Genomic DNA, 23,860 nt, shown 5'->3' on the forward strand with positions numbered 1-23,860 from the left:
TAGATGGTACTACTGTCAATAGTAGTGACAAGATGGCTCAGAATAACGACAAGAAAAACCCTACCCCTCTGTGTACTTTGCTTTTTCCAATAACAACGAACAATCTATTTTGATATTTATTTTATTACGAAATAATAATCATGATAAGTTATTTTTTTTGTTTAATAAATTTTACTACTCATAGCAGAAGTTTTTTTTATTTGTTCAAAAGTAGCATTTAAATCTATCGGTATGTTTTTCATAGGGAATTTTAGGACTCGACAATTGGATACACTTTTAAAAGTTATTCTTTTCGGAATAAGTTATTCGAATATACTTGTTATTTTTGTATTTATCAAGAGAAGATAATTTGTGTGTTGTTACCTAAATAAAATAAAAGATCAATAATTCAACAGTTAAGTTAATAAGGTACGTTTATTCGATATTAACTTTATTTACAAGTAAAAAGATTATGAAAAAATGTAATATATATATATTATTGAAAGTAACGATTAATGAAAAACGACATATTATGATTGTTAATAAAAAAAACAAAAACATGTAAATTCTCATTTCTTTTCTTTCTTAGATTCTTCTTTTTTACATTCGTCTCTTTTGCATTCTTCTTTCTTACATTCTTCCTTTTTACATTCCTCTTTCTTAGGTTCCATTTTTTTTGATTCCACTTTCTTAGGCTCTTCCTTCTTGGATTCTTCCTTCTTGGATTCTTCCTTCTTCGGTTCTTCCTTCTCTTCTTTCTTTTCTGCTTGTTTTTCTAGAATAGCCGGCTTACCAGTTTGTTCAATCTTTATTTTACGTTCATTCTTTTCCTTAATCATTTTTTCCTTCCTCGGTGCAGTAATACTGAGAACACCATCAGAAGATAAACTGGATGATACCTGATCAATGTCACATTGTTCAGGAATCATATATTTTCTAGTAAACTGTCTCGATATCCAACCATGTTCATCCTTCTGTTCTTCGTGTTTGGCTTCAACGACGACATATTTGTCAGTAACCTTGACGTTTATTTCATCAGGTTTGAACTGTTTTACATCCAAAACCACTTGAAATTTATCTTTATCAGCTTTAACCGTTGACGTACCCTCGTTGACGTTGCTACCTCTACGCAATAATTCGGCCCATGGTCTATAATACAATAATGGTTTCATCCTTCTTTCTAAGGTTGGCATTCGCAAAAATTCTTCTTGAACCGTTGGATCTAATAATTGATCGGGATAAAGTCCAACTCCAAAATTTTGATCGAACAGACGATGAGGACGTTCCAAATCCTCCCACCAATTGGAAAAAATTAATGGTATCAGAGACATTATTTTGTCTTCTTTCAATATATTTAACAAATTTCAAATGGATCACACTTTCTTGATTACTTTCGAACGACTGCTAAATAGTAACTGCCTGCTGCGCTGTTATTTCCACTTCATTTATACGATGAGCCCAACCAACCAACCAACCGGCAACGTATTCTATGTATTCAACACGACGAATTTCTTCTCTCGAGGGGTGAAGGGAATCACCTGGCGAGAATCTGCCAATCGAATATTCTTCAAACAAGAGTAACATCTTTTTCTTCTTTTATTTTCATCTTTCATCTTTTTTATTTTCTTCTACATTGCAACGGCAATTCAAAAAAAAAAAAAAATGTTGCTCGTCGATAAGTTACAACATTTCAAATTGAAAATTAACATAAATAAATAGGAATTTAAATCGAAACAGTATCATGTTTCTTATCTTGTTTATGTATATATGTTATTATAATTTGAAATCTTAATAATATCGTTATTTGTTTGAAAAGCTACATTGTTTTCTCAGTATTAAATATCTCTTACTATATGAGATAATTAAAGAATAAAAATGTAATTGATAGTAGATAAATAGATAATACCAAATGTGGATAAGTTTAGCATCAGAGTAAGAAAATGGTAAAGGATTCGTATGTTCTTTTGGTACGGTATGCGTCGCTATCAATTGCGACCGTTCTATTTTGGTCGTACTCTCGACAAAATCGATCTTTCTCGACGCTTCTAAGCGTCTATGTGACATGTGCACTTTAAATTGTGTCTTCGTGTGTTGGGTCGCTAACTAACCGTAAGCGCATTTAGCGTTGCAAGTAGTCGAGAACTTTCTATTTTGCGAACTATTCGAACTCTCTTATTTTGTAATTAAAATCAATGAAGACAATTTAGTAGACAATATTTTAAATTAAATGTTTTTTATATTTTTGTACAAAGATGAAGGACTTTAAGAAGATAAACAGTAGCATTAGATTATAAATATATGTTTATATTATATCGTACAAGAGCTGTAAGTAAATAGATGGGATTTTAATTACATAGCAAAGTGAGAAGATGTTATTTCAATCGTTATAGATACATTTGTTTACGTAAATATACATCGATATACTGGGTGAGATAAAAGTTACTTTTTCAAGTTGATTAATTAATCCTCAATTCAACAGATCTTTTTCAAATTTCGAATAGCTCGTCTTGTTGATGTTTGAACTCTTGAAATGTCTAATAAAAATATGATATTCGATGTTTCCTTAATTTTTGTCATTAAAATCTTTGATAGGAGAATCATTGTAGAAACATTTGCCAGTATGCTCGATATTAATGAATTTTTCAGCCTCGTTTAGTTTTCTAGGAGCGCAAATGGTGAGAACTCCGTCAGAAGATAGGGTAGACGTAATTTGATCTATGTTACATTATTCTGGTATAATATATTTCCTGGTAAATTGTCGTGATATCCAACCATGCTCGTCCTTTTTCTCATCGTGCTTAGCTTTTTTCGCTTTAGGCTTTTTTCGCCAAGTTGCCAAGAATGGGTGGCGTTAGGAGATAGACTGCCAGGAAAATTCGTGATGCGCACGCTCATTCTGAATTTAAAAAATGTTAACAACATATTTAAGTATTCATTTCTATACTTGTGTCATCAATAGTTTCCATTTCATTTTTTTTTAATTGTAAAATAGATCCTTCGAATCAATACTCTACTATAGAATTTTTAAAAAGAACCGCTTCAGAATGTTACAATCGATTATCGTTTCGTCAACCAATAGCTGAAGTTTTATTGGGTATCACCTATGAGCCGTACTCGTAAGCTGTAAATAAAATCTACTTATCCCGGTTGATAAGATAATTGGTATTACCGACTGGTAATATATTTCATGGAAATGGGTAATGGACAGTAATAAACAATTTCCAAAGTAAACATCGCAGTAATGATATAAATTATATTGTAAATTATATTGGATTTTTTGAAAAATAATTTCGTTTTATTTTAATGAAAATGAAGACAATTTTTGTTTCGAGATTAAATTTAAGATTTTCGAGTGGGTTTAAATAATTTAATTTTGATAAATTTAAACTCTCAACGTCATTTCACGTGTTGTTTTATTTACCAATTTGCATTAATTAATTTGAAAATTGTGTCAAGAAAACACGTAATTAATTTCCAAACAACCTAATATATTGCACCTTCCTATGTTCATTTATTATTTTTATTAGTTTTCTATGAATCATAACTCATAGTTTTTTTTATGAACATTCGCTATAAACGTATCAATGGAACGATGATAATTTTTTTTTATGCACGAAAAAGTAATTACAGATATAAAAGATCTATTAAAAATGATGTAACACTGATAATAATAATAATAGGATTAAAATATTAACGAAGGAGCAAGCAACGTTAAAAGACTGTTATTCATTTTCAAAAAGTCATTTATCTTTTAAGCCTAACAAAAAAAAAAAATAACAAAAAAAGGAGACATCGATTATGCGAAGCGCAAAAAAATAAGATCATCCTGCCTCGAGTCAGTGATTTATCGAGCATCGATTTAGAACTATAATAATATTCAAAACCTTGTCTCTCTCTCTCTCTCTCTCTCTCTTGCACATTTGCATAATGAGGTTGATGCGCTCAAAATATTAATACATACACTGAACTCTGATTCATTCTGAATGACGAAATAATCAAAATAAGTAAATCTTTGGTCGGAAGACAATGAAGCAAACCAATAGAAGAAGATCAAAACCTTCCATCCTTTGTGTATTTCGTAAGGAATTGGATGCAGATTGGTGCATAACTAATAAAAGTAATAGTAATGGAACTTTCGTAAAAGACGAGGTTCATAGACAGTTCATAGAATGAAGACGAAGAAACGCGTGTTGCTGAACGTGCGAATATACTTTAGCAAGTAATCAATGTTAGACGAAGCAGCAAAGCCAAGCCAGCAAGCAAACAGGCAAGCAGGCAAGCAGGCAAGCAGGCAAGCAGGCAAGCAGGCAAGCAAGCAGGCAGGCAGGCAGGTAGCGTGAAACGAACCGCTATAATTAATGTACGTCAATCCCGGAACGCTTTTGCAAGAGTAAATGCCACCGATATATGTATATTTAATGTGCGATACATATACATATAACGTATGTACACTCCCCCGCGTTCGAAGGCCAACCGCTATCACTTCGGTCCTAAAGTCCCGCTATTATTTTCTTTCCTTATTTCCACGACTATCTCTTTCTCCTTCTTTACAATATTTTATCTTGATTTATTATTTCACCTCCTCCTCCTCTCCTCTCTCTCTCTCTCTCTCTCTCTCTCTCTTCTTTCCCAACTTTATCAACGAGATTATTTTTTATAAATGATGACATATACATATATGTTCTCTTAGGTGTTTGGTTTTCTTTTTACGGAAATACACCTTTGCATAACTTTTGCCTATAATATTTTGTTCAACAACGAATTGTAGATATTTCATTAATATTTACCTTGTTTTTTTTTAAGTAAACTAAGGATTGATAATTTCAAGGTAATTCGATAATACAGTAGGGTAACTAAAGTTAAATGCCAAGTTGTATGAAGAGAGCGCGTTTGTTCTTATCGTCATAGCAAACCTCGGTTTCTGCTACGAAATGTCACCACCTACTACCACACTCCTGCCCTTTTCTTTCTTCTCTCTTTCTTTATATATATATTTTTTTTCTTCCTATACACGCCGTCACGCACTCTAATTTACTTTCCTTTAATCAAACCAATCTTCATAATCATTTTCTTAACAGAGCTTATAAATTTGTTCGAAATTGCTAACGTTCTATACTAACGGTTTAATTAAATGTACATTTATAATTATGTACTTTTGTCAATTTCATGATCGTAATAAATAAGAAACTTTTATTGATAGAATTTTTTTTTTTTTTTTTTTAATGAGATTTCATTTAGCAATATGAATATTTTAAATTATAAGTTAATTTATAAAACACGATAATAAATTTGTCTAGAATTTTTATCTGCGATAAAAGTAATGGATAATAACAAGTATATAAATTATAGAATGTTCCAGCCACGTGTTGCTATGAATATTATTATAAAATGTTAATTTAATATAATTCTAAACTATTTAATAAATAATAACAACACATAAAATAATAGTACTCGAAAAAAAACATCAATTATATCATGAAAGATCAATTAATGAAATTAATGACTCACATTGATGTGAAAGATAAGCGAATTCGCATGTATTGGTCCCACACACATATAAGTTAATGCAAAATCGTCAAAGGGTTGGACGTAATTTATTAGAAAGCGGGCGTGGTCCTTGTCTAAGCTAACGTGTCAAACGTTTGACAAAAGAATTAGAACATTATATTACTTGAAGCAAAAAGAAAGATCCACAAAAGAGAGAGAGATAAAAATAAAGAAGATAATTTTATGAGAGGGTTAGAGAAAGAAAGAAAAGAAAAAAAGTCAATGTAATAGAAGAGGAAGTGATCTCTTTAGTTTCTATTTATACTTTGGCAGGACCTTCGTACGTGTTATCGCGTAGGATCCAATTAAGAAAGCGAAGGACACCGTTCCAATCCGTAAACTTCATTTCCTAGCAAGATTGTTTTTTAGTTACGCTTGTCAAAACATAATAAATCGAGTGCAACGTTATTTTATTTAATTTCTAAATAAATAAAATGCATATTAGTCAAATTTGTTGTGGTTTCTTTTTTTTTTTTTTTTTTTTATTCTGAAGTAATTCGTAGTTATTAAAAAATAAATTCATTATTCGCACGCAAAAGATAGATCCACCGGGTGATTATTATCTTGTTCGTGGCAAAAAAAAATAGAAACAAAAATAAAAAATAGGCGGAACTCTTGCGTCAGTGTCGTTGGCACTTTACGAGCTATGATCGATATCGGGAATGTTATTCGGAACGCGTGGGCGTTGGTCCTGTGTCTCGTCACCTTCAAATTCCATCTTACGATTTGAAAAATCAAATATGATTCCTTTTTTTTCTAATGGTATTCTTCGATGCAATTGTTTGAATTTTTCTCTTCTTTTTTTTTTTTGAGAGAGAAAGAGAGAAATCGATCCTTTCTTATCAGTGATATTTTTTCACTAACAATTTCATTTGAATGACTATGACAGACTAATTGTAAGACTCCGTTGGAAGATGATAATACGATAGGAGAGCACGTGTATATATAAAATACATCCAAGTGTAATAATTTATAGGTGTTGGTTGTTACGCGTGCATAAGCACGCGTGAATCAGGGAATTGTCGTGCATGTGTGCTGCAACGCCTAGGACACAGAACTTGCGCCAAAGGAATTACGAAATACGTTGTCCGATTGGTCGGCTTTGCTCTGTGTGTACCACGTGCAAGCCAATATCTTTTTTTTTTGTTCTTATTCTTCTCTCTTTCTCTCTCTCTCTCTTTTTCCTTTAGATTTTTTTCTTCCTCCTTTTTTAACGAGAACCCAGGTTCCGGTTGCATTTATTATTCTTTGTCGAGATATATCGTTGTTAATTGGCGCAGATAGATAGGACGAAGCTATGGAAAACAGCAGGATCTTCGATATCAATTGAATTGATCTATCGATCACGAAATATTACTTTACTTATTATACGCGTTTATACTTTTCCCATTATTCTCATCTAATATCTCAAGAGTGAAATAGTTGTTACCTTTTGTCGGCTATTTAAAACGATGATCTATCGATAGATCGTTATAGATCATTCTAATACCAATATGGATTTTGTTTATCTCTAAAAGAAAATCTAAGTTATTTTCACACTTTGTTAGATTTAACGTGTTAACTGTTCTATCAATTAAGATTTATATACCATTATACGTGTTTGTTTTTTGTTGTTCAATGTTTAGAGATAACAATCGTATTTCTCGAATGTAAATCTGATTGTAAAAGCTTCAAATCAAATGTTTGTAAAGAAAAATTCGATACAATTCTAATAATTTTTCTTCAATTAACTGTTTGGGGCACGGTGTGGGATTAAAAGTGTCCCACCTTTTTGATACACCGTAATGCACGGTAGGACCCACCGTGTTTTTAGTCCCACCTCGAAATATTATTGCAATAGCTACTACACATGCTCATAAGTTTATATTTCGTCTTATTTACCCTAAGCAATTGGTTATTAATCTGGTTATTAATGTTTTTGTGCGAATAGATAAATCATTTTATTCGATGTTTATAAAATTAATTTGATAGAAACGAAGAAATCTGAAATAAAGTTATATAATAGATTTGGTTGTATAAACGTATTGAAATAGGTTTGAATAAAAAGGTTTCGAAAGGGGACCCAGATGCCTCGTGTGCACGAACCCGTGATAGTACCATACTCTGAATCGTTTCTTGTGCAACCGATCTTTTAACAATGAAGTCGGCATACTGCCTAGCAAATAGCTGATAGATCGAAGCACGCGCAAAACAACAACCCCCCCCCCCTCTCCCTTATTACTTTTCCTTACCCTTGGAAGAAGGAAGCTTCTAAACGAGATCGATCTCATTATAGGTAAGTACGCAAACGCTTTGCTATAACACGGATGTCTACATTTATTCTTTCATATTTATTGCAGTGAAAACTTCTTTAGAATCAGGGTCATTTGATAATCGTCAAACGGAAGAAACCGTGAAACAGATGAAACAAAAATAATTATTTTAATTAATCAAATTCAGTGTCACAATATGTTTGTCCATTAATAATTTTGAAACTACTCAAACTTATCTTAATGAAATTTGCTTTTATTTCACTTAGTGATTTTTTCCAACTTAGCACATAGCACAATTTTTATTTAGAGTTAGGTTATCTAGGTTCTGTAAGGTTCTTTCAATAGAAAGAAAGTTTTCTTTGAAGGTTTCACTTCTTTTCAATACATTTGAAGCAAATTTCTTCTCATGGTGAACGTATTCTGTACGTTCACGCCAATACACGAATAGAATTAGCATAATTTAAGTTAAAAAAAAATGTGTATGGAAATCGATAAATCGGTAGTCGAGATCTTTGACTCGATTCGTACGACGATCGATATTCGATAGACGCTAAACTTTCAGATCAAACTGATAAATCTTATGCCAAGTACTTTTTCTGTTTTTTTTTTTCTCCCTTATGGTAAACCAACGTGGATAATAATAAAAGAACGGAAAGCAAGTCACCTTGTAAACTAGTGGGTGGAGCAAAAATTTTCGATAGGAGAAGTCCTTTTCGATAGGAAAAACGTCGTTATAGTTTCGAGATATCGATCGTGTTACGGACAGTTAACTCGACAAAACGGCAACGTTGACGTTTTCGTGACGAAACCCCTTCGATGACTATTCGATGATATGAAATATAAAAACGTGAACAGGCGCAACCCTTTTGGTACTTCCATGAGAAAAGAACAAAAAAAAAAAAAAAAGAGAGAAATTATGAAAACAGTTGGTAATTATGAAAATTATCGGTTCGTAATGTTTCTGCCTTTACGTGAACTAAATTACAGATTATAATCGATATATACTTTTTCTTCGTGATTATTATGGAGCAGAAAAAAAAAAGATTACGTGGAGAATCGGTAATCGAATGAAACATTTGGGGACAACGCAAAGGAATATTGAAAGCTCAAAAAGAAAGTCGATATTTCAATGGCTTATAAACGTGTCAAGACTATTATTATGTAATAATTGAGGAAGAGAGAGAGAGAGAGATGGAGAGAAAGATCATCGACGTGCATCAACGATGGCAGATTTCTGTTTTCTATTTGCAAAAGACAAGACACCTTACGAAGGCCAATTAAAGAATCAATACGTCGAGTTAAGACTTACGAGAGAAACGTCGATTAATTACGTGCAGATAGACGTGTGTTAGGATTATCAGTGATACACTTCTACAAATGAGAATCATAATCTTTATCAATATTCATTAGTTGTTTGAAAAAATTCAAAGGATTACACAAAGTTCAAAGGTTTTCTACTGCGTCAATAGTTTTTTTTTTTTTTTCCAAATCAAAATAACCATTCGTTCTAATACTACTTGTTATTATAAACTGTGCATTTGTTAATTATCTTGAAAGTTTTATAGTTTTTCAAATTAAGTAGATCGTTTTAACTGGTCGATTGCAAAAGTGTTATTTTCATTGATGTTAAATTTCGATTAGAAAGAAGTTATGGATAGGTACTTGAAATAATACCATCATCTCGTATGCAATATTACGAAATGATTACGATATTCTCGTAGAAAAGTACGATATTAGAGCTCGTCTTGTAAGAAAAAGAAAAAGAAAAAGAAGAAGAAGAAGAAGAAGACGATACAAGAAGATGAAGAAGAAAAGGTGAACGTAGGTTGGAGATTCCGATACAGTTATACGGTTACGTCAGTTCACGTGCACAGAAATGAAAGGTGGTAAAGCGCGGATGTGGCCCACCGTTCCTGCCGTCGTCGTCGTCGTCGTCGTCGTCGTCGTCGTCGTCGTGGTTGTCGTCGTGGTTGTCGTTGGAAAGACAGAAAACCTGAAGAAAAAAAAAAAAGAAAGGACAAATTTTTAGGAACTGTAACGATCACTTCTTTTTAATTGGATGAATCCTTCATCGATCTTAATTATACCTACATTATGTTCATTTAAGGTAGAATATTGTTAATTGGTTTTATTCATGTAACTTTCTTACTTCGAAATAATTTGATAAAAAAAAAAAAAAATTGGTATAACGATAATTACCAATCTCAATACAACACAACACAAATGAATAAATTAAAAAATAATAAAAAAGAGGAAGAAGAAGAAGAAGAAGAAGGTGGACAAGAAGACACGCGTCGGTGTCAAACGAGATTCCAGGAAAGAGAGAAAAGGGAGAGGCGTCGAGAGGAAGAAGAAGTAGAAGTAGAAGTAAAAGATAAAAAAGAAAGGAAGGTGGTGGAAGAGGAGGAGGAGGAGGAGGAGGAGAGGGTACAGAAAGTAAAAGAGAGAAGCTGTGGTGTAGTAAGTTTATCTGCTGTTGGGTCGTGTGTAAGTGTGCGTTGCTCTTCATGATCGAGGGTCACCTCTCCTTATTCCATTACTGCCGTGTGGTGGTTCTATGCTCAACGTTAAAAACGATTCCTCTCTTTCAGTTGTCGCTCGACCAACGAGGCGTTTCGAGGTGCGTCGGTCTCTTTCGTCGGTGTCGGTGGTGTTGTATATGTTGGTTACACACCTTTCGATCATATAACGCGCCGGCGTAAATCGTCGCACGTGCTTCGACACGTTTTTTTTTTTCTCAATCAACTAACCATCTTTTTCTCTTACATTTTCTTTCTTTCTTCCTTTAGACGATTATAAAATTTATCATCATTTTTAATTATTTTTTTTTTTCTCTTTTTATTTATTTATCAATTTTTGTTCTTCCTCCGTCGGTAAAGAAGACAAGAGAGAAAGGAGAACTTTCATTGAGAGTGAAAGCTTCGGAGAGATTTTTCGTTTGAATTCGTGGATCTTTCGTTCAAACAGGACCAACGTTATAATTCGTCCACGTTTACTGCTTCCTTTTCTTTTTTTTCCTTTCTCATTCGTCTGGAATCCAAAGGACGACAAAAGGTATATAATAATATTTATTATTTAATTTATATTGGTATCTTATTCTAATGAAATTTGAATAGATCATTAACTATCATATAAATTTATTCGAAATTTAAAATTAAAAAAACTTTATATATGTATGTGTATGGAAATAAGTATCGAATGATCTATTAACACTAGATTTACGGATGTTTTGTTCAATATTTTTTTAATGACTTACAAACATTGTTTAAATGAAGGATTGAATAGAGGGTAGTAATTAATATTTAAATATATATTTTATTACGTAAGTAAAAAAACAACATATATTTTTAAAAATATAATATTTCAGTTTATATATACATTTGTATCAAAAAAAAAAAAAAAAAAATGTGAAATGAGTCAAACTGGCTGAGTTCGTAAATCTAGTGTTAAAATTTGGAGAAAGGAGGAGGAGAGAAAGATTTCGCTTCCGTTGGCGTGTGATGCAAGATGGGTTTCTGTTGTTGAAGTCGAAAACACGCTTTGCATGATAAAACTTGGAAGAAAGCAATCGAAGAGGGAAAGTGAGTGAGCTACGAGGACTGCTGGGCCCTCCGACGATGGAGGGCCCGTTCTGGTAATCATTCTTGTCCACGCCTCATTTTTTTTCTCTCTCTCTCCTTCTCTCTCTTTCTCTTTTTTTTTCCCACATTACAGAGAGTAAACTTACCCAACTTAATAATTAATCTCCCCCTTTTTTTTTTTTTACTTATATGAATGTGTCATAAAGAACAGCACGATTTTCGCACGATTTTCGCATGATTTTCATGATAAAAACGTTGTCCCATCTCTCTCTCTCTCTCTCTTTTGTTCTTTTTTTTCAGTAATATTTCTGACACCTGTCTTTAAAGTAATATCGTAAAAGTAAAGAGAACGTTGTATGTAAAAGACTTATGAACTCTCTTATATCATCAAACACACACACATATATTTGGAGAACGTAAATGAGATCAAAAATTGGTATGATTCACGACTCGACTTAAAAACAATTACTAAATGAATTATCGATGAGTACGTATTAAAGTCAAAACGTTTTTAAATTATTATCATTATTAGAAATATTTGTTTATAATAATTTTAAGTATCCTTGTTATATTCGAATAGTAGAGGCGTACGTAATAGAAAATCATAATGAAGACAAAGTTAGTTCTAAACGCGAACGTTAGTGATTTAACGTTTCGTTTCTAATCGTTTATAGATCTTATCGGTAGATCGTTCATTGTCGGATAAAACGATCATAGACCGCCCACATTGGCTGACCTGTACGGTTCACCTATGATAAATCGTCAATTCAAGAGGCTCTTTTTTTGCAAAACTAATACACTAACAGTTAAACTCGATATATGTATGTATAGGAGTAATAGTATAATAGGTACATAGGTTTTTGTAACGCGTTTACACGTGTGCTTAAATCCTTCGTCGTCGTCGTCATCGTCATCGTCGTCGTTTATTTATTAAATCGTTTCGATCGGTAAGATCGAGTTCGAGAGATACAATGGAATGAAAAAAAGAATTCGTTAGTATTACCACCTTTATAGATATAATAACGAGTGTACTATCTCACTGTCCTTAGTAACAACACTAAACGATATTTTATAATGTCGCTTATATGTACGTACGACAATGAATGCCATTATTTATTAATATTCCTTTCTAAGAAATACGATTCATTACGGCGGGTGCACGCATTCGAATTCTTCTTCTTATTATTATTATTATTATTATTATTATTAGTAATCTATATGATCTATTGCATTCTTTTTTATTTGTAATATTAAACAAAGATGACTGTTTTTAAAATAAAAACTTCTTCTTTAGAATCAGGGTCATTTGAAAATTGTGAAACGGAAGAAACCGTGAAACCATTGAAACAAAAATAATTGATTAATTAATCAAATTCAGTGTCACAATATGTTCGTCCACTAATAATTCCGAAACTACTCAACTTATTTTAACGAAATTTGCTTTTATTTCACGTGATTTTTTCCAACATAGCACATAGCACAATTTTTAATTACTAATTTAAAGATTTTTATTTAGAGTTATGTTATCTAGGTTCTGTAAGGTTCTTTCAATAGATGACACTGTATTATAATTCAATTATTTTGAAGCTTGGTTTTCTTTGAAGGTTTCACTTCTTCTACCGTGTGTGATCTGCACACATCTGTTCTTTTTTTTTGTATTTTCAACGATGATTTCTTTCGGTAAAAAATAGAAGAGTAAATCATGTACACCTACGCAAATCTTATCCAAAAGAAAGTAGAAAAATGGGAATACCGGTTAAATCTTATTTTGTTCGATAAATATAATTATGCATAGATCGTTTTAACATATGGCACAAATTTTCCCCATAGATAAGAATTTTCCAACAAAACGATTGACGCGTACGAATAAAACAATCGATTTATAAAAATACACACAACAATTATAATACTGGTAGAGTTAGATTTTTTTTTGTTCTACGAACTATTACGTCGATCGATCGATCGATCGATCGATCGATCCTGATTATGACGATGACGGTTTTATTCATTCATTAAATTAAACGTTATGACGAATAAAGAAAAAAAAACAAAAAAAAAAAAAAAAAAGAACAATAAAAGAAATATATCCGTTATCGAGTTAAACCGGATGCCGGAAAGGATTATGAATCATGCATTCATTTTTACTGGATCTCTTTTTTCCAAGTTTTCTCGATGAAACGTCATCTTAAGAAAAAAAGAGAAAAGAAAAGAGACAAATGTTTAGATAGATAATTAATCTTCGATCATTCGCGATCGGTCGATGCATCCGCAAATAATTATTCATAGCACTTGGATATAATTGCAGGTTGACGTCTCTATTAAAATTAAACATTAACGAGACTGTATAAACGTTGGGAAGAAGAACAAGAAGAAGGAAAATAAGAAGACAATATAATCAAAGTATAAAGAGAACCGCAATCTCATCGAGGATGTTGCGATGCGGAGATCGAACAAGACAGATTGTTTCCTGATTATTTCAAATCGGTTCAATCGACAATTAACTCATTTCGAGTGTTCGATTTATCGCGTTTTGATAATCATGATTTTTCTTCAGACTATTATAATTACAGATTTAACGTTGAAACTTCAAGATTTGGAACTAACGCGTCTTCGAGTATTCGAAAATATTTGACGATTTTTTTGGGGGAATTTTTATTTCTCGTTTAGGATTTTGCAAAAAAAAAAAAAAAAAATACAAAGAAATGTCTTTGACGAACTTTAGTTTACCTTATCATACGGCTACGCCGTCATCGTTTCTTTACACTGGACACTCGACGATTAATAATCTTCGATTGAATGCCGTACTTCCGCCAGCACCACCTGTTAATTACGATAATCGTGAACCCTTTCGAAATGAACCTTACATACCACCGTCGAGGTATCAACAAGAACGTCAGCAGCAACAACAGCAACAGCAGCAGCAGCAGAGACAACGTCAAACGAACCAACAAAGAAGACCAGAAATTTATGCCGAACAATCTTCCTTTTCATCGACACAGGACACGCGTTATACGAATTATGATCAAGATTTTCGAAGGACTCAACCTAGAATGCAACAACAACAACAACAACAACAGCAGCAACAAATGAGACCACCTCCTCCAGCTCCTTCTACTCAACGTCAACAAGAAAGAATTCGATCAAACGATGAACATGAAAGAGAATCCTTAGAATCCAGCAGGATTTCTGAACAGGAAGGTTATCCTGACAGACCTAACGGGTAAGTCATTTTGTTTGAAATAAATTATTAATTGCATTCTTGATTATCTTTTTTCTTTTTTTTTTTGTTTGACTGACGAGAAAACAAGGTCGTTTTTCATAAAAAAAAAAAATTCATTTCCGTTTGTGGGGCTGAGCGAAAGCGTATCGTTTTATTTAATCTTAATTGAGCACGAATTTAATATTTACGTAACGTTATCCTCCGAAGCGTTCCTTCGAACGTGCTTCGAATATCTCAACGAATTTCTTTTGGTAATCTTTAAAGTATCGTACTCACATACAATCAACCTGTTCGTTGTTGCAAACACGTAATTATGTCATTGCTTATAATCGTTTTCGAATCGATTCATTATCTTGTTCGTGCATTACGAGATAAATCGATCTTGAAAATACGAAGTAATTAGTTACCAAATGACTTCCAAGGAATCTTCTTTATTTCTCAATCGAAAACAAAATCTTTTCCTTATTTCTGTTCTTGTTCTTTTCTTTTCTTTTTGTTATTTTGTTAAACTAATGTATCGAAATGGACATTAAATTAACCCTTAAAGTGCATATGGGGTGTTTGACATCCTAACAAATTTGTGATCTCTCAAAAACGGTACTGAATTCGAATAAATGGGTTATTTGTCGTCATCTAGTGTTCATTTCTATTTAAAAAAAGATGTATCAAACTACTTTTCAAAAAATTGCGAAGTCTAAATATTAAATAGCAACTTCAGGAAACGCGTTCAAACACGTTGGGGTGTCAAACACCCACAGTACATTTTAACTTTTACCAAGTGTGCACTTTAAGGGTTAATTTAATATTTGTTTTTTTTTTCTACGAGAATAAGAAAAAAATGTTACGTAAGACAATTTTGGTCATATAATACTATATATGGAAAGTTTGATTTCGATTGTGATTGTCGTTTTTGTAGATATACGAGAGTAAATGCTGAAGGATTCGGAGGTGGTCCAGGTACAAAAACGTCAGTTCACGCTGTTCTGGATTACGATGACGATTTCGAGGATTATTACGACGACGATGATCAAGGTGTACCAAGGGACGCACACGTAACACCGATTCAAGGACCGATTTTCTTAAAAAATGGTTCGGTTCCTGTCGTACCACTTTATTCTTATCCTCAAATAAACAATGGAACATTTGTACAAATTCCGGTGAGTTGCACATTAGTTGCATTTCTTTCTTATCTTTTTTTTTTATTTGTTTGCATCAAAAACGATTATGAATCATACTTGCTTATACAGGTATCGGTATCCTCGTCATGCCTTTTACATTCTTCTCAACCTTTCTCTTATTTCGCAGTAGAAACAAAAGCCATTCCAAGCACGGCAAACGAGCTTTCATACTTAATCATTATTTTTTTTTCTTTTTTTTTTTCTAAACATTTTATTAAATTAGTTGAATAATTCGAATATCACAAATAAATTTTCATTGTTTTATTAGTATTTGTACGTAAGAAAGATTTATATCGTTATTGAATAACAATTGAAAGGGATTGTTTGATAAAAATTGATATTAAGCCAATAACAATAATTGAAAAATGATTTATCATAAATTGAAGAAAGAACGATTTACGATAAAACATTGAATATATATTTTAATACTGTATATATATATATATATACAGTTGTAAAATGCCGAACGACGATGCATGCCGTGACTCATAGGTTAGTACACTGAATATATTTCTTGAAGAAAGCACCAATCATGATCTCCCGACCTACAATTTGCTCGGGATTCATCTTTAAATGGTTTACACTTTAAACGTATCATCTGTGACCAATAGATTCTTATCCTCTTTTGTTTTGCATTAAATAATTAATTAATCAATTCTGATTGCGACCTTTTCTAGACCTTTAACAGAAAGAAAATCAATTGAATAAATTTGACCATAAAGAAAGTATTACTACTAATTTAACAATAATGATAATATGATTAGGATGATAGTAAAAATATCATTTACACGTGTAATTACCATAGAGATATTACAGATAGAGGAAACAAACCATAGACGGCGGTTGTGTAAGTGGAAATGTCTCTGCATGAATATAACAGCAAAAAACGAAAGGTTGATGTTGTCTCTCTCTAACTCATGCGGTACACAAAAGACTCGCAAGTTTGAGAGAGACAACATCAACCTCCTATCTTCTATCACTTTTTATTTTGCCGACATGTTTTATACTGGTTTGTTTGCTCTATGTGTAGTATCTCTATGGTAATTATGTCTTGTTTGACGGTAATTTTTTGTCTAGGTTTGATTAAAAATAAATGACGCGACTTTCGATAGGATCAATCGATCGATCGATCGATCTTTATTTTGTAAAAAAGATGTTGTATTAGTTCGAAAGGTGATCGAACGAGCTCGGATAATACGACTTTATATCTATAAAGAACTGTTCGCAACTCTGACATCTCTACGCGTGACATTTCCTCGCTAGCATATCCATGACCCCAGTCAAAGCAGATTCTATCTTCCTTAGAATTTGCGAGACAACACCTTACTGATTACCACCAGTGAGTGATCTTTAAACAAAAAAAAAAAAAAGAATAATATAATTATCCTAAAAGAACTAACCACAAATGTTCTACAAAAGAAAAAAAGAGAAATTTGTTCACATTGACGAGAGTCTTTATTATGCATTATTATTATTCCCCATGTACTTGAATAAACGAAAAACCAAGTTAACTTTTATGTAACCGTAACTTGCGTAACCAACTACCATATTACAAAGTCCGATATATTCTTACGTTTGTTTTAATTATAAAATGAATCGCGAGTTGTTTCTTATTTTTGTTGTTGTTGTTATTTGTTGTATCTTCAAACGCGATCGGTGGTCCCCCCATTGGATATTTTTTGTTGTCATCAAAAAAAGACTAATTAATATTCATCAAAGTTGGAGCATTAAATCATCGTAAGATCTCTCATTAAGTATGTCATCGATGACAAGATCGAAAAAGATCGAGATCGCGATAGGGAGAAGAAAAAAAAACAACACGTACAGCTTCTTCTTCTTCTTCTTCTTCTTCTTTCCAGTAGATCACAATCGTTAAATGTTAAGAGAGCAACATGCACCTCATCTTCTTTTGCTCGTCCTCATAATGGCTCCTATAGCACTCCTTTAACCAATGATTACCTCCTCCTCCTCCTCCTTCTTAGACTTCTTCCATAATTGGACACCACCAGTCGTTCTCTGTCTTTTGCAATTACCTTAACACATTGCTTACAACTACTCCTAAAGATTCTATCATTCTAATATAAATTTCATTTAGTATCGTGCTTTATTTCAAATATTTTTTAATATTAAATTTATTTAAATACATTGTTAAATAATTAATCTGTGCTAAAAAAATATTCTAATAAGATTGATTTAGTCAGAGTTAATTAAAAGTTCAATCAAAGTCATCGAGAGCACACGAATATTGAAAAGAGTTTTGAACCGTTTGGAAAGGTGTAACCATCGTCCTATTTCTCGATGTTTAACAACTTCGTGAGAAAAGAAAGTCGTGACAAAAACGAAAATGAAAACGATCGACCTTACCCTCAATCGTGTTCTAGTAATTTTACGTGTCATCTCTCTATCGATTCTCATTCAATTCATTTTAAAGTAACAATTGTAATCTCCTTTTTCTTATTCGTAATATTTCTTTTGAAGTAAATAAAGATCCATGGAAAAGATAAATTACTTGAACAGAAGAAAAAAGGAGATTAACGAGTGTTGAAGATTGTACAATAAAATTGGTCATAAATGTAGATTGCGCTGTGTTGTTTTTGATCGCAAATAACGAGCACGTACTACATAACATTCAGTAGTATTTCGAAAGATAGACTAAGAAAGGACGATTTGTCTTATGTTAGTAGAAATCGGTTCAATGTCGAGCGTTAGAACGATTCCTCTTCTGGTATCGAGTTAATACCGTTATTGAAAATCCTTTCACTGGTGACCACTGGTCCTCCTCGAACAACGTTCAACACCCAATCACGGACAAACGTTAAGATTCACGGACGACTTGACTTTTTCTTTCAACTATTCATTTGTGTCTCAATCATTATCCACTACTATTCTTATCGTTGTCCTATACTCGAATGTAATAATTTTACCTCTTATATCGCAGATTGTTATCACAAATATATGATACTACTAAACTCGTTCCTTTTTTTATTTTGTTTTTATTTTACTAAGTATATCTCGCTCGGACAATTAATAAATCACCCAATGCTTAACGAGTTGTCTGACATTTTCACTCTGAAATGAAATTGCCAACTGTTACACTGATTATTATTACGTAACGGAGATACTTTCTTTTTTATTTTTGTCAAAAAAATAGTGTCAAATTTATTTAGACTCGTGCATTTTTTTTTTTTATTGCCGTGTGTTAACATATTAATTTAACAAATAAATATCGAGCAGAGACAATTATTAAAAATATCTAGGTAAAAAATTAAAAAAAAAACACACACGGTAGAAGTGAAACCTTCAAAGAAAACCAAGCTTCAAAATTATTCGAATTGTAATACAGCTATTGAAAGAACCTTACAGAACCTAGATAACCTAACTCTAAATAAAAATTGTGCTATGTGCTAAGTTGGAAAAAATCACTAAGTGAAATAAAAGCAAATTTCATTAAAATAAGTTTGAGTAGTTTCAAAATTATTAATGGACAAACATATTGTAACACTGAATTTGATTAATTAAAATAATTATTTTTGTTTCATCGGTTTCACGGTTTCTTCCGTTTGACGATTTTCAAATGATCCTGATTGTAAAGAAATGTTCACTTCAAAAATGATATTAAAAATATTCATTGGATACTTGTTGTTTGTTAATAAAACATCGGACAATTACCTCCTCGTTCAAATTCGATTCACGTAATCGTCGATTGCAATTGACTCGCGTGTACACTCGGCGTGATTCACGTTTCTATCTCTGTAAAGACTTTCGCTAATGTAAGACGTACCACCCTGTGGAGGAAGTTTTACTGAATGACTCGAACCGATATAGACGAGAAGCCGACTTTACTGACGCCTACTGATATGCAAACACGTGGGTTAGCCTAATCGACGTTAACGACGCAACAAGATCTTCCGGTATAGATCAATGATTCTGCAATTACTTGCCTCGATGCTGATCATTTCCTATTCTCATATTACAACTTATCGTTGTGACAATATTAATTGAATTAAACAACAGTCACAAAAGTGTAATTCCCTTTTTTTTTTTTTATAATCACCGAACAACTTTTGACTCATCCTGTATATTTCAAAAAAAACAAAAAAAAATACCCAACATATTTCTTATATTCCCATCTAATCTCATAAATCGTTATTTCGATCGAAAGAAAAAGTGACGTTGATCAATTATGTCAATAACTAAATTGTATACTATTACTAATAATGACGATAATAACCATGATGATGATGACCATGATTGGAGCTTGATAATGTTAAATAACTTTGATCATACACGGATAATGATAGATTTAAAAAAAAAAAGGAAGAATAAGAAGACAAACAAAAAAAAACATTCAAATATGATTTACATTAGTTTCTTCGTTAAAAGGTTTTCTTTACCTCGTGAACGTCCGTCCTTGCGGTCGATCGATAAGAAACGTTGGTGTCGTTGGTGTTTCACGTTTCTTATCGCAGTTTTCTCAAATACGTTGTCGTCGTCGTCGTCTTGGTGTTATCGTGCCGAGCCCTAAGATTTGCAGAATAAAGGTATAGGCCTCGAGTTAAATTATTGCTTCTATGTATTCCCGTAGGTGTCTCGAACACTGACTTGGGTCACGCATGTCATCGATAATCCACACGTAAACGTAAACGTACGTGTGTATCGATATCCAACTATACATTGGCTAGGTATTATCTAGCTATATGTAAATTTATGTACGATTATCTATGTGGGTGTGTATGAATCGTCTTGTCAAAGTATTGATGCTATCATGCGTATATATACGTGTACAATATTCCTATAGGTATACCCATGCTTGCTTAAAAAATACATGGAAGAAAAGTCGAATCGATAACCTTGAAATATTTGTCAATTTTACGAGCGAGCACATTTTTTGATAAGGAAAAAGAAAGAAAAAAAAAAACGTAATGGAAGAATCCATTGAACTTGTAAAATCATGAAATATTCTTCTCGACTTATCGTTCCTCGAAAGAACTTGTGTATACTTTATGCGTTCCTTTTTGCTGTGTGGAGAACCTTGAATTAATATTCATGGGTATATATATATACCATATGTGTGTACACGTAAATACATGCAAAAGTAAAATCACTGAAAGAAAATATGTTAGAATCGACTGACTATCATCCTTTTCGTTTCGTATGTCGCACAATAATGGTCAGGATTGTCACGTGGTATACCTTGAATTCTGACAAGGTGTGGTCGTTCGATATCATCTTTATCGTCTTGCTTTGAAATTCTTTTTCGATACTTTTTCAGATTATTCACTGTAACTGTTTCACCGAGTTTTACAACTTTTTTTAACCAAAACTAAATTCAATATTCCTATATATAGCTTATATTTTATAATTATATTTGAAGCACTTTTCAAAATACAATTAACCGAATCGTTTTCAACTTTCAAGGACAATGTAGAGACCCTTAATAAAAAGAGAAAGATAGATCGACCTTTTTAGATTTGTTCTTATCTAACAAGTCGAATCGTTTTTCCTTTCGACTTTATGCTAACCTTTCCAGCACAGATCCTTGACCCTTTTCCTTACAACTTTAAACGCGAGTTCTTTTGCCAATTGTTTTTCTTTTTTTTTTTTTTTTTAATAAAACGTTCCGTTAGATAAGATGCTTATTGATTTGTTTTCTTCATTCTTGTGTAGATCCTTTGGACAGCACTTTCGGTTGCATTAGGAGTTGAATTGAGAGGTGATTTGGTCAGAGGTGCACCTTGCATCAAAAGATATCATCAATTGTTTTGTCCAACTGCCGGTAACACCTACCCCATGTAAATATAATTTTTTCTAATTTTTTTTTTTCAATTTGTTTTTTCTCCCTTTTTTTTTTTTTATTCCGAATTTATGAAAAGTTAATTTTGTAGCGAACGGATAGAACGTTTCATAGACGAAAACAAAGCATTGATGAAGAGAATGTACGGTGACTTCGAGATGAGTCCAGGTCATCGAACTCGTACGAGAAGAAAAAAACGGGAATCCTCTTCGAAATCGGCGAAACTAGATTTACCGGATGGTGGGCCGAATCTTCAAGAAAAGGAACACGATTTCGAGCCGGAAATCGAAGCCGATGGGGATTCCTTTTTTGGTACGGAGAATCAAAAAAGAGATCCTAGACAATCTTTTGGGAAAAATCGTAACAACGAAAGTGGAAGGTAGATACTTAAATGACAGCATTGAAAATATCATAAAGAACATTTGTCATAATTTTAGAGTGGACGCATGCGAATCAAAAGTAGAAATCGTGACACCTTATTGGGCTAGCAATAGTGCAGGAAAGATACGAGCTATCGTAAACACCCAACATTTTGAACAAGCGATTCACCAAGAGGTTTGCTCGTGAGTACATACAAATGTTAATACATAATTTACAAATCAATTGATATTTAACTAAAGTTCAAATGTATTATTACATTACGATCAAATTTAATTGCAAGTGAATTGGCGTGTGTGTGTGAGAGAGAACAACAACAAAAAATGCAACAAACCAATTTCAGAAAGACGCAAACGAATCGATGCACGGCCGATTGCGGATGCGAACAAAAGTACAAATGGCATAGGTTGCTTGCATACGATCCAGACAACGATTGCAAGGGCATCTTCATGGACTGGTTCCTGTTTCCTTCTTGTTGCGTATGCAGATGCGATCCAACCAAGAACAACAACAAGTTTTCACCATCGAATTCAAGAAATTAATTATTTCAGGCGCACGCACCCAATAGGATTTTATTTGCCTTATTATTATTATTTTACTTTCTTCTATTTCTGAGAACGATTAAATATCTTTTTGTTTTCTTTTTGCTTTCTTCGATGGAATATTTTTTTAAGGAAAAGAACAAAAAGCACACACACACATACACATACACACGAAAAGAGGCTAAAAACTTACGACATCTTTCCTTGCTACATCCTAGGAATTTTTTTGTTCTTGTTATCCTTTATTTCCTAATTATTTTTCATTTTATTTCTGCATTATTACATACTATTATCTATATCGAATCGTTTCGATATTAAAAATATCATTACAGTGACAACGAAGACGACGATGTATAAACACGGTAAATATTTCCTTTCCTTTTTTTTTCTTTTTTTTTTTATTTCATATGGAGTACAAAAGTAAGGTTTTTTTTTTTGTAATTTTGTTCTATTAATTATTATACTATAATATATTTTCAAATTATGTACAAACGATTATACAATAACTATTCTCGTTACTCGGACACGCCTGATTATTTCCTTCTTCGTGAGAAATTTTAATTTGTAAAAGATAACAGAAAATTTCAAAAGAGAGAGAGAGAGAGAGAGAGAGAGAAAGAAAAGAGAAACATAAGAATACGTTTAACCTAATAAATTACAGAGCTAGAAGCCATTCGAAGGGTCTTAACAAGAAGATAACGAAGAGACTAGTTTTAATAAAGATCTCTGATCGTTTCTAAGCACTGGACGGATATCTGATAAGCTACGTTAAGCTTTCTTGTCTTACTCTTGCATTTTCTTTTCTTTTCTTTAGATATTTTTTTTTTCTATTTTTTTCTTAACTTTATTTAATTAAAATTTGAAAGGAGTAAGAGCAAGACAATGACTTAATTTTACAAATAAGAGAACAAAAAAAAATATACAAAGCTACTAATTAAAAAAAATAAAAAAAAATAAAAAAACCATTTGCGAGGCTTATGGATTCCTCGACGAACGATATGGAAAGAAAATATATTTTAACACAAGACGTGAAAGATTATAATTCTAAATAATAATAATAATAATAAACGTATGTTCTTTCCAAAAGAATTTGTAGGAAAGAATAAAGTTCAGGTAAGGATTCTAAGTTAGTATAAGTTAACTTAACGCGTTATCCGATCGTATGGTAACGTAATATGTTAATTCATTATGCACTAACGAGCTTCCACTAACTAAGTAAAATTAACGAGCTTACTTTCAAATGACTACGTACGTTCCAAAAATTCTTACGTAATCGACCTAATAATAACATATACATGCTTCTACTATATATAATAACTATCAATGATGTGAAATAATTTGTTTCATAAATCATTATTTTTGAACTCGTTAGTAAAAAAATATTAGCGT

The 23,860-nt window shown here is 32.3% G+C and overlaps 2 protein-coding genes across 4 annotated transcripts; one reads left to right on the top strand and one right to left on the bottom strand.

The window, feature by feature from the left end:
• Nucleotides 1-395: 395 nt before the first annotated feature.
• LOC107067458 (protein lethal(2)essential for life) lies at nucleotides 396-1,445 on the bottom strand. Its single transcript, XM_015322993.2, has one exon. It carries the CDS (start codon nucleotides 1,308-1,310, stop codon nucleotides 549-551), a length of 762 nt encoding a protein of 253 aa, XP_015178479.2. The 5' UTR covers nucleotides 1,311-1,445; the 3' UTR covers nucleotides 396-548.
• Nucleotides 1,446-23,433, top strand: spz3 (Spaetzle domain-containing protein 3). Of its 3 annotated transcripts, XM_089177217.1 has the most exons (8): nucleotides 10,381-10,439; nucleotides 10,658-10,832; nucleotides 13,665-14,579; nucleotides 15,496-15,736; nucleotides 21,425-21,549; nucleotides 21,643-21,930; nucleotides 21,989-22,114; nucleotides 22,273-23,433. In XM_089177217.1, the coding sequence occupies exons 3-8, from the start codon at nucleotides 14,062-14,064 to the stop codon at nucleotides 22,469-22,471; spliced, it is 1,497 nt and encodes a 498-aa protein (XP_089033343.1). In that variant the 5' UTR covers nucleotides 10,381-10,439; nucleotides 10,658-10,832; nucleotides 13,665-14,061; the 3' UTR covers nucleotides 22,472-23,433. The 3 variants fall into 3 exon arrangements, with proteins under 3 accessions (XP_089033344.1, XP_015178512.2, XP_089033343.1); XM_089177218.1 differs by lacking the exons at nucleotides 10,381-10,439; nucleotides 10,658-10,832 and adding an exon at nucleotides 1,446-1,556; XM_015323026.2 differs by having other exon boundaries at nucleotides 10,363-10,832.
• The last annotated feature ends 427 nt before the right edge of the window (nucleotides 23,434-23,860 follow it).

The sequence above is a fragment of the Polistes dominula genome, unplaced genomic scaffold (assembly GCF_049000335.1).
Source record: "Polistes dominula isolate Pdom_NZ unplaced genomic scaffold, Pdom_raw_medaka contig_20, whole genome shotgun sequence".
In the NCBI taxonomy this organism is placed as follows: Eukaryota; Metazoa; Arthropoda; class Insecta; order Hymenoptera; family Vespidae; genus Polistes; species Polistes dominula.